General features: G+C 44.4%; 1 protein-coding gene across 3 annotated transcripts in view; it reads right to left on the bottom strand.

Moving 5' to 3' along the window:
* The window catches only part of FAT3 (FAT atypical cadherin 3), an 805,898-nt gene that overhangs the window by 40,288 nt on the left and 753,281 nt on the right, over positions 1 to 12,329 (bottom strand). For all 3 annotated transcript variants that reach the window (XM_086383385.1, XM_086383384.1, XM_086383386.1), the window contains 2 exons: positions 5,191 to 5,325; positions 3,212 to 3,369 (listed from right to left, as the gene is read on the bottom strand). In XM_086383385.1, coding sequence (XP_086239511.1) covers positions 3,212 to 3,369; positions 5,191 to 5,325 — 293 coding nt within the window. The remainder of the gene's footprint in view (positions 1 to 3,211; positions 3,370 to 5,190; positions 5,326 to 12,329) is intronic.

Below are 12,329 nucleotides of genomic sequence, written 5' to 3'. Positions count from 1 at the left end.
ACCACATTCCATATGCCGTATATTACATCCTCATGGCTTATTTATAACCAGAAATCTGTCCCTCCTGATCCCCTTCCTCTAATTCACCTATCCCTGTTTTCATCTTAATGGTGCTTTGATTTTATCCCTTCTGAGTTTTTACAGTGAGCCTGGAATCTCTTTTGGAAGTGACAAAGTATTAATCGTAAACAGAAGGATGAGCACCTCCTTGTCCATGAGCACGTTCATTTCCTGAGGTCTCCATGCAATTCTTCAACTGTCTTCGAGGGGTACCCTCTACCTTGCAGGTCATCTTAAGTACTTTTTAGAGAACGTGCTTTGGCTGGGAAAATATAAACAACCAAGAGGTGCAATTTAAACAAAGCACTGCAGTGTAGTCATTGCACCAAAGTACAAGGCACACTGAACCCAGAGCCAATGAAATTAAATCTTGCATGAGGCTGAAAATGTTAAGCAAACAGATTCAAATCCCCTCAGTGGATATTCCTGGCGACTGCAGGGGAGTATCCGCAGTAGTTTAGTACAGCTGTGTCCTGCTTTGGGCAAAGCCAACATATGAAAAGCAAACTTACCCAACAGACAGATTGGGGCAGGGGTGACTATTCACATCACAAAGGGATTAATGGAAGGGTTCCTTCAAATAGCAAGCATCCCTGGTTTATTAGAATTCCATTTATAGAGATTCAATTTACACAACTCTCAGAAACACGCTTGTTTCATGAAATACAATATACCTTAGGAGCTAGAGCCGTGTAAAAGGTTGAATTATTCTTCTTTCCCATCCCTAGGGTTCTGCACATTTTAGACGTTTGCCAGTGAAGTGTCAAATGACACGTTCCGTTTTAGGATCAAGCCATTCATATCCCATATTTTTGTTCTCTCTCAAATTTAATGCTATTTAAAAGAATTGCTAATAGAAAGTATTTGCTTCCTAAGGGTGTTCAGCAGCTGACAGTCCTGTTAAAGATGGAAGGAGAGAGGGGAAGGTCAGTGACACCTGGGCAGGACCCCTGGAGCTGTGACCTCTACGTGAGCCTTCCCAGTAATCATACAACCCTGCTTCTCAGGGATGTTTAGGATGGAGGGGACACATGTATACCCACAGCCGACTCATATCGATGTATGGTGGAAACCATCGCAATATTGTAAAGTAACTATCCTCCCCTTAAAATGAATAAATAAATTAAAAAAATAAAATTAAAAACAAAGAAAGTGAGCTAAGGATGCTAGGAAGTTTGCTTCAGTAGCCAGGAGTTTAAAAAGACAGCACTTAGGTTTTTGAATTTATCATCTTCCATCATGAAGATCTGATCTGAATTCACTGTTTTCTAAAACTGTGCATCCTGAGTGTTTCTCTCTCTCTCTCTTTTTTAAAATAAATCTGTCCAAAACTTTTCTAAGTGGTATACTTTCTTATTTTTTATTTTTATTTTTTGGCCCTGTGGCATGCAGGATCTTCATTGCCAACCAAGGACTGAACCCTAACACTACACAGTAAGTGTGGGAGCCTGACCAATGGGCCACCAGGGAAGTCCCTTGTTTTCTTTTGAAAACACAGTTTTCCTAACGGGGCTGAACTTATTCTCTGATTTGAGTGAGTCAGGGTAGTGGGAGATTCCTCATGAAAGTGGCCAACTTTAAACTCCAGCTCGCGGCTCACTCCCTCCGCACAGAGCCTGGAGTTCCAGAAGCAGGTGTATGAAGTCTATGTGGCGGGAGGGGCCGTCGCATCTCCTCCTGTTCTACATGCTTTCCTCCCTCCAGGATTAAAGCCTGAGTCATCTAATCAACGTGGGTGGGACCTAACAAACAGCCAAAGCACAAGAGCTAACACGGCCCACCACCATCCCCATTAAGCCGAGTGACAGAGCAGCAGGAAGGAGAAAACCACCCGCCATTTCCCCGTGGATGAGAGGGTCCTCTTGGACAGACGCCACCCACCTCTGAGTGCACGTCCAAAGGAAAACAGTGTTCCATTAAACATGGCTCCTTCCTAGGCCCCCTTCCTCTCCCATCCGGAAGGCTTAGTCTTGTCTATAGAAGCCCATGTGGTTTTGGATGGAATGAGTTGTAGTAACAACACTGAAAGCTGGGGGACAGCGTGGGGATGGAAAGCGTAATGTGAGCGAGACTGGAGGCGGGGCCAGGCTTGGCACGCTGTAGCCGTACAACCTTGTAAGTAATCTAACCTCTCTGATCCTCTCATGTCTGACTCTTTGCAACCCCATGGACTGTAGCCCACCAAGCTCCTCTGTCCAGGGATTTCCCAGGCAAGAATACTGGAGTGGGTTGCCAGGCCCTCCTCCAGGGGATCTTCCCAACCCAAAGACTGAACTTGGGTCTCTTGTGTCTGCATATGGGATCCCAGATGGCACTAGTAGGCTGCCTGCCAATGCAGGAGACACAAGAGACTTGGGTTCAATCCCTGGGTCAGGACGATCCCCTGTAAGTGGCAACCCACTCCAGTGTTCTTGCCTGGAGACTCCCATGGACAGAGGAGCCTGGTGGGCTATACAGTCTACGGGGTTGCAAAGAATTGTACATGACTGAGTATATATATGTAAATAAATCACATTTATTATATTAACTTCATAACACAAACCAAATGAGGCATGTAAAGCTGTTAGTATTATTGCTGCTGTTGTTTTTATGAAGGCATCAGAGGTTCTGATGTGAATACAAGTGCCTGACTTGCTCTAAAGGAAATCCAGTGCCTTTGGAGAGTTTCTGAGGCTGGGAACGATTTAAAAATTAGGTTACCTGGGCCAGAAGAGGGCATATGGAATCTTCTATACCCCAGATCTCCCGTATCCTTCCAGGGCAAGAATAGAAGTGACCTTCAGGGGTCACTGGGGATAGACCCATGTGATATAAGAGGATACAGTCAGCCTTTTGAAAAGACCACCCCTGCCGTGGAATTGATTAGGAAACACTCTAATGAACTGTTGAGTGATTACAGCTCAAAGGAGGCCGGCCCTTGAACCCACTCTAGAGAGAGGTACCCCAGTCTCCAAAGAGGCAATTCTGAAGCTGAATGTACAAAAGGAAATGGGGTATTGGCACACTTCCCAGTTTTGCTGCTGCTCCCCTGGCCCTAAACTCAGCTTCTGGTTTCTGAACTTAAAAGACAAAACGATTTCAGACTCCAAACCAAGAGCCAAAATACTAACATGAGAACTGACTGCGGGAAAAGATAACCCATTTTAATTACCTTCAGTATGATGCAGGGGTTTGCTCTGGTGTACATTATAATCCCATTGCTTTGCAGGGTCCTCAGACGCAGGGCCAGTTTAAAGTCTTCTTCTTTGCTGTTTTCAGAAAGCCGGTATTTGATGTAACTGTTTCCGGCAAAGCTGAGAGAAGTGTGTCCTGAAAAGACCATGATGAGGAGACATAGATACTTTGAACATCCAGACACCAGAAGGGACCCATGGAATCACAGAACAACTACCAATCAAGTTGATTAAAGACTGTGGGAAGTTGGCAAAAGCATAGAGGACAAACGATTTTGGATTAAAAATTGGTTTCTCCATTTTGGGTCACATTCCAATTTCAAAGTAAAAACAAAATATATTTAACTAGTCAGATGCCCCAAATCTGAGTTCTCTCATGTCAAGGGCAACTTGGTATGTTCTCTAACCTGAATTTTCCTAGAGTCACTAAACTCCCAATTCCTGCTTTCTAAAATTAGCATTTAAAAAAAATATTCCTTCATGCCCACCCACACCACTTAGACACTTGAAAACTTTCACTTCCATGAAACAAGGGAAAGATAAACCATTTTCAAAGAATATCTACATTCCCCAAGTATCCTGATGCTGAACAGCGAACTTAGGTCATTTGCACAAATGTTGAAAAAAGCAATGATACAAAGGAAGTTCAAGTTTTGTGCAGTCACAGCTCTATCTTTGACCATGAATTTCAGGCTCTCCTGTCTAGAATGTTTAGTAGCTACCCATATCGCCCAATTCTGAGTTCGTTCTCTCTTTTTTTTTTCTTACTGCCTTCCACTTTATGTATTAAGAAGCAAAGTAATGGCTGAAAAGCTGTCTAACTGGGGTGAAAGTGTGGAAATACACCAAAATGGATGATAATTGTGGACAATGAAGAATTTTCCATATAGAAAGGAGAAGGGAGATAGGCAAAAAGGGGTATGTGAAGTTAGGAAAAGTACCCTACTGTCACCCTGCAGACCCACCTGTGGTGCATACAGCAGGCGTGTTGCGGGTGGGGCAGCATAAGTGTCTTAGAGCCTTAGAAGACTTCAAAAGCAAGTATGTGGACTCAGGGACAGCTCTGTTCTTGAAGTCGACTCTGAAAGAGCTTTGGCTTCCATTTTTAAGAATAGTGCTTGTCTTTGCAAAGCCTGAGTTTTTAGAACCCAGTGCTTCGCAAGTGCCTTGCATACACTAGATATAATAATTTTTTATTCCCATTGTAATTGCTATTATAATCATCACTCAGTACATATTTATTGGATTCTAAAACCGGTATCAGCGTGCTTATATCTGCAATACATCCTCTACTAAAAAGGGTTCTATTGGTAACAAAAGTGAACATTACTCTCTTTAGAGGAAGGAGGTGGTAGAACATATATGAATCAAGAGAAGTATTGAAATTGAGTGATGATCAGAAATGGAGGATCATCTGGATTGGAATAACACAAATACTGATTTTTTTTTTTTTTTCTTTAAGACACAGAGGTGATCACCTCGCCTTTCAGGAACATGCAGTTAGTTGTACATTTGCAGTGGGGAGTCTTACCTGATCTAGGCTGGGCTTACCCTACCAAGGTCAACTGAACTGGCTCAGCTTCACTTTCTGTTGAGAGGTATAGGCTCAGAACATGAAATGCCATGCGACAGATACTCCAACTCCTCTGCCTAACCAACAGCCTTTTATTTATTTTCTAGAATTTCACAGTCTTAGCACCCACATGACACAACTGAAACGCAGGCTATGGTCTCCCATTACATAAGGAACCCACAGGCATTGCATGTTTCCTGAGCACAGGCTGCAGCTGCAACAAATTCCAAGTATTTGAGGGGGATGCTAGCTGGGGTTCACTCTGAAGGAAAATGTTACATGCAGACAGAATGTCTTCTGGAAGGGCTAGGGCAGCATAATTTACTCAAGGGCAAGGGCTTGCAGAATATGAATTTAGATCCTCATCATCCCACCACACTGCACCTGAGCACTCTCCGAGCTTTCCTGGTGGACACTGGCAGAGGAACGGTCTCCTGCTGGCTTCGTAACCAACACACTGCATGTCCCCCGGACATGGCTTCTCCACGCAAGGATCGTTGGCCCCTGGACACAGTCCTCCTATGACAGAGGGGAACACACATGATCAGTAAAAGGCAATCACTCTACACTCTGTAAAGTCCAGGAAGCACAGGATGGTTTGAGAGCTGGGCTTGACAGGCTCTGAGCTGAGAGACAAAGTGCTGCCCAGAAGCAGGAAGGCCTGAGTGGGCTTCACCTGGTGTGGGTGCCCATCGGGGGTCTCTGCATCTCCCAAAGCTCACTGCCAGACTGAGGTAGGATGAGGGCAAAGAGTCAGTGGAGCTCCTCTTTTTAGGCTAAATCAAATATCAGATATACTAAGGTTGTGAAGTTACTGCTTGTAACTTCAGCTGAAGAAAGATCACATAACATAGGCTATGATAGTCTTTATTGGCTGGGACTCCTGCATGTTCTTGTTGTTTAGTTGCTAAGTTGGGTCTAATGCTTTTGCCACCCCATGGACTGTAGCCCACCAGGCTCCTCTGTCCGTGGGATTTTTCAGGCAAGGATACTGGAGTGGGTTGCCATTTCCCACTCCAGGGGACCTTCCAGACCCTTGGATTGAACCCACACCTCTTGTGTGGGCAGATGAATTCTCTACCACTGAGCCACTAGGGAAGTCCTGGGGCTTGTGCATATTGGGGGCCACTTGAATGCATCACTTGTGTTTAGATTTCTTCTACAACTCCAGGAGATGTTAGCTGTTGCTTTCAGAGGGAGGAAAAAATGACTTTTATTAAGAAAAGTGACTCATTCTAAATCGTGCAAGCACAACTCCCATTGTTTCCGAATCCCTTCTGCTCCCTGCTATTGTATTGATTGGTTGTACATGTGCCCCATTGGCTATCAAACATGGTAGAATTATCTTTGGCAAAGGAAGGCTTCCTTTTCACCTGTTCGATGTTCATAGCACAGTGAGATGAAAGGTTAATTCTTCAGAAAGGAAATTCTGGAAAGCAGATTAGCTGATTAAAGTAGAATTCAGGACCCAAGGGAGATTTTCAGAACTGTGTGGATGGCAAACACGGGGTCCCTGAAGGAAATGCACTTCCCAAAGGTCTTGGGTATTTCAAATGTAATTAGGTGAGAGTTTAAATGGTAAAATACTGTAGAAAAGAAGACACAAATTGAAAGCCACCTACAGCTGAGTTAGGCAGTGGCCTAAAGAAGCCCCTCTTCTCTGTGGACCAAGAACACACTGGACCTTAGCAGCATCTTTCCTCAGCAAGATCTGGTCCATTATCATCTTCCTTTCTAGCCCAACTCTTTCTTCCTCATTAAGCATACTGTTCCATTGTACAGTCATTTCTTTGTCCAGGAGAAAGTGGACACTTAATGTCAATAACAGATAAACATTTTAGGAACTTTAATCCTGGAGGGGAGTGATGTAAGAAGCACCAGCAGACTCAGAATTCATAAATCCTGTTTTCCACCAGTTGAGAGCTCAGCCATAAAAGATACTCCTGGCAAGGATCCAGCTTATAAAGTCTTAGAAGATGAAGGGATTTTTAACTGAAAATTTGAAGTGATCTTCACAAATGGTTCTGAAAGACCTAAGTGCCCTGAAATATATATTCCTCTGTTCGTTCCAGAAAAATCTTTATTCCTGCTGTGTTTTTATCAATATTTATGGAATTTAAGACAGGTGTTCAACCACCTTATGATCTGTTTCAAGGCGCTTTTGATAAGCAGTTTTGGAATTTTTGATGCATTCATCCAACAAGAAAAAAGTTTTCAAGCCACTGAGGTGATAGGCCTGGGCATACAAAGATGAAAACAAAAATTATCCCATCTCTTCCTCCCCCTAGGAAACAATGCACAAACACATGATTAGAATACACTAAGGTAACTGATTTGCTAGGGATTTGTGAGTACAAGGGAAGCCCTAGAGAAGGAACAATTGTGCTTCCTGGGAGACTGTCATAAGTCTTTGCAAAGGAAGAAAGCATTTTAAACTCAGGTTTGAAGGATAAGATCTTTTGAGTAGTAAGGGCCTATGCTTTTTGGGAATGAATCAACCATGCGTGCATATGTGCTAACTCGCTTTAGATGTGTCCAACTTTCTGTGACCCTACGGACTATAACGCACCAGGCTCCTCTCTCCATGGAGTTCTCCAGGGAAGAATACTGGAGTGGGCTGCCATGCCCTCCTCCAGCGGATCTTCCCCACCCAGGGATTGAACCCATGTCTCTTATGTCTCCTGCATCAGCAAGCGGGATTTTTACTACTAGTGCCACCCGGGAAGCCCTTAATCAACCATAGTTAGTGGTTTAACTGCAAGCATGTTTACTCATGGTACGTTCACAACTCTCACTGCCCACTCTGCGCTGTCTCCCTGAGTGGCTTCACTTCCGTTTCTGAGGCCTGCACACCTCTAGGTAGCTCCCCCTTGTTGGCTAGTTAGCATTCACTCAAAAGTGCCAACTGAGCCCAGGGCCGATGTCAGCAACGTGGAGGTGGTAATGAGCATCACTGAATCATAGAGTGCATTCCACCAAATAGACCTAACTCTGAAGTCATTGGACAGTAACTTCCAATTAGACATAGAAATGATAATTTATGTATTTAAGAAATCTATTCCTCTCTGTTCCATGGATGTGTCTTTTTCTACGTCCTATTTTAGCCAGCCAAAAGATGTCCTTTCTATAAAAGTCTGTGTTTGAGACATAGCGACATATACTACATTCATAGTCTTTTCTACACTAATGCAATGGCTTCACTGCTTAGAAAACTTGCATTATCAAAAATGATGTTTAAAAACCTCTGTTTCAAAGGGGGAAAAGAGGACTAGATAATTTCCAGACCCATGATAGCAAAGCTATTTTCTTCTTCCAGGAGTTATGGTAACATTAAAAAAAAAAAAAAAAAAGCTGTAAGGGCTTATAATAAAGGCTGCTGCTGCTAAGTCACTTCAGTCGTATCCGACTCTGTGCGACCCCATGGACTGCAGCCTACCAGGCTCCTCCGTCCCTGGGATTCTCCAGGCAAGAACACTGGAGTGGGTTGCCATTTCCTTCTCCAGTGCATGAGAGTGAAAAGTGAAAGTGAAGTCGCTCAGTCATGTCCAACTCTTAGCGACCCCATGGACTGCAGCCTTCCAGGCTCCTCCATCCATGGGAGTTCCCAGGCAAGAGTACTGGAGTGGGGTGCCATTGCCTTCTCCAATATTAAAGGCTAGACACTATATTTCAGAATAAACACAGTATTTGAATACTTCTACCTTTTATTCACATATTTTGACCTTTCCTTTTGTCACAAGTCCTGCCCTGCTAATTAGCATTGGGCTTCTCACTTTATCAACCATATCACTTATATTGCGTTACAGCAGAGTCACTTAGACCAGCAACTGGAGTTCATATTCACAGTTCTTTTCTTCTTCTTTCCTTATATTATAACCATGTGTGTGCTCAGTTGCTCAGTAGGATTGGACTCTTTGTGACTTTATGGGCTATAATAGCCCACCAGTCTCCTCTGTGCATGGGATTTCCCAGGCAAGAATACTGGAATGGGTAGCCATTTCCTTCTCCAGGGGATCTTCCCAATCCAGGGATCAAACCCATGTCTCCTGCTTCTTCTGCACTGGTAGGCAGATTCTTTACCACTGCATCACCTGGGAAGCCCATGTCATAACAATAGAACCTAGATAATTAAATTCATCAAACTAATGAATTATGTTAGATCCAGTCCCCCTTATAAATACTCCAGCTGGTGGACAGATAGAAGCTATATCAATACATTATAATAAGTGCATTCTAAGATTAATATAAATGTAAATATTAGACATATAATGATACATATTTCTATTCATTCCAGCAGCCATTGACTTTGATAGGTTAGTGTTCCTTCTTTTTCTTTTTAATACGTTTCTTAAGGCAGAAGGGACAGTTCTGGCAAGGGGTCAGTTTCTTGAGGCTTTAAAAATCCCAGGGGGCCTCCTGCCTGCCTCCCAGCCCGGGACAGAAAGAGCCATAAACCTTTGCTCCCCAGCTGCTGCTGTCAGTTCGCTCTGCTCGCATCTGCTCTCTTGCGGCTCAAGGAGGTACAAAGGCAGATTAGAGCCTGGAGGTTAGTGTGAATGTAACGTCCTTCTTAGCTGAGGACAGATAATGAGCAAGTGTATAAAACGTAGTCTCTTTCAAGCAGAGAAAGAGTTCCGATTACTAAGAAACAGCTTTCCCCAAACCAATTACTCCCCATATACAACACTGTATTTCTTTCCTCTCTATCCGCTATGATAAGAAGTTAGATCCTTTCTGAAATATTTATGAGAGGGACTTGACCTTTGTACACCAACCCTGAACAATACCACATGTCCTTTGACCTCAGATGGATGTCAGATCTTCCCAACCCAGGGACTGAACCTGTGTCTCTAGGTCTGGGTCCTGGGGACACCAACCTTCTTCCCAGCCAAAGCCCTAAAATCTCTAGCAATATAAAATGCAGCATGATTTCAATGGATGAGGAGGGGTTACCTTGTTTTGCAAAGCTTATGGTTGCTCGGTTCAGTTCAGTCACTCAGTTGTGTCCGACTCTTTGTGACCCCATGGACTGCAGCACGCCAGGCCTCCCTGTCCATCACCAACTCCCAGAGTTCAGCCAGACCCATGTCCATCGAGTCAGTGATGCCATCCCGCCATCTCGTCCTCTGCTGTCCCCTTCTCCTCTCTGAACAGAGGCCCACCGGGGGTGCAGGCTCTAGCTTTACCTGCTCTGTATCTTCAGGCATCCATCAGTTTGGGGCCAGGGTGAGCATGAAGGGAGAAGCATCCCCTTGATCAAAACAAGTGATGCCCACTTGTGGTGAGTCAGGGCAGGACAGAAGGATCAGGTGCTTTTAGCAACTGTCAGAGCAGGAAGGAGGCAGAGAAGTCTCTGTCCCCCGTTCCTAGGTCCCCTCTGGAAGGCAGGGCAGTGTAATAGGGGACGGTGTGGTGCTGACAAGCGGCGGCCCTGAATGTTGTTCCTGACTAGTTATTCAAAGCATTTCCTGTGTGGGACCTATCAACGTTAATGGCTGCTGGAAGGACTAGAAGTAGACATTATTATATGTCTAATATTTACATTTATATTAATTTTAATATTATTAAAATATATTATGCATTAATATATTTTCTATATGCCCTTCAGTTAGAGTTTTTAAGGGGTCACTTCACTTCTCTGGGTCTTGCTTCCCCTTCATGAAAAATGAGGATAATTACTCTTCGAAACTTGTGAGCATTAGATGGTTTAATGTATGTGAAAGCAACTTGTACAGAAAAAAAAAAATTGAGGGTAAAAACAAATTACTACAGGGTCCCCAAACTGGAGACACTCGCCTGACTGGGAAACATGGCAGAGAGCTGAGCTCCAGTATAATCCCTTCTTTGCTGTCCTTTTTGGGTCAGATTCACGATTTGTAAACTGACAGATGGTATGAAATACCGTGTGCTTGGGAGAACTTTGTGTTAATCAGTGTCACAGGCAACGTGCAGCGGGGTCAGCCCCTTCATAACTGTCCTAGGCAGAGGGATTCTTTTCACAAAGACTCTCCGCCAGGAGGGGTGTGCACACGATGTGGCTACTCATCACAAGGCTCCCCACCTCCCGAAGCTTTGTTCGGGTGGACATTTCGGTCACCCTTCACAGAGCTGAAAATGTAATTCACTCGAGCAGAAGCTCAGGGCTTTGGAACCTGCAGAGAGGAGAAAGGCAATCCTCTCGTGGCTTTAGAAGGGTCTCACTGCCCCATGTATGTCTCTCCTCGCCTTAGTGAAAGTTGCTCAGTCATGTCCGACTCTTTGCAACCCCATGGACTGTCCATGGAATTCTCCAAGCTAGAATACTGGAGTGGGTAGCCTTTCCCTTCTCCAGGGGATCTTCCCGACCCAGGAATTGAACTGGGGTCTCCTGCATTGCAGGTGGATTCTTTACCAACTGAGCTATGTGCCTTATCTCCCCAGAATTCCCTCGGCTCCCTGGGTTAAGTCTGTACCTTTGGCTAATACATCAGTATCCAGCTATGACTATTACTGCTGCCACTTTGAGCTTATTCAACCTCTTGATTTATATCTCTGCCTTATTATACTGAGAATCTAATAACTAATGGTAAACATCCTACACCCTGAATTCACATGCTTTGCCAAGGTGCCATGTCTCAGTCAATGCCACATACGTCAGTAAGCTCCCTTCAGAATTTCTGGCCTGCATGCAATTTTAAAACATATTTTCCTAAGGTCCCTTGGCTTTGAAATGGTTTCCTGTGGTTCTCCCCAAAGCTCAGAATCATCTTGATTGGTATTTGCTTTGTTCAGCCCTGTTTTCTGGGATGATCTAGCTAAAGGCCATTTCATTCAGGACATCCTTGCTGGGGCCGCTGTGTGTGGACGGAGAACATAAGGGATTATCCACATGGTAAGAGGTTGGTATCTCCTCCGCAGTGGACACATCCAGACCTCTCCACGCCCTTCAGGACTCTATGCATGCTAAAGATAAGGGATCTGCACACAGACATCTAACATGAATGAGAAATAGAAACTGCCCAGTTTGTAGGGAAATCCGGTTAAGGTTCAGAGACACTGAATTATTCAGGGGTGGGACTATGGGCTCTGTCCTCAGAGAATTGGAATAAACAGTCCTGGCCTAAGTGTAAATCCGATCTCAGATTTCCCCATGCTTTTTAAATACTCGTTAAGGCTGAGTTTCACGTATCATTCTGCCTCGTGGAAGCCTTCATCGTTTGACTTTACTGTGCGTGTGAGAAGTGCGTCACTGTGGCTGCGTCACCATGGCTGCCTATCGCAGGCCCATTGACCTGTCCCAGCACATTCCTTTTGGGACTGTCTCTCCACCAGCCAGTCCAGCTGAGCTCCCTGTCATTTGCTCAGTGCACGATGCTGCTTCATGGGCCATGAGGATGGGACCATGTCAGCCTCACTCACCACTCTAACTTCAGCAGCCCATCCAGGGCTTGGAAAAGTATTTGCTTCACTGATGAGTGAATGAGAAAATAAAAGTAGTAAAGAAACGTTCCTTTACTACTTTCTCTGCTCAGAAATGCCTTCCC

Source organism: Bos grunniens, chromosome 29 (assembly GCF_055505025.1).
Source record: "Bos grunniens cultivar Pamir isolate PY7600 chromosome 29, Bosgru_T2T1.0, whole genome shotgun sequence".
Classification (NCBI taxonomy): Eukaryota; Metazoa; Chordata; class Mammalia; order Artiodactyla; family Bovidae; genus Bos; species Bos grunniens.
This window is presented reverse-complemented; position numbering and strand designations above follow the sequence as displayed.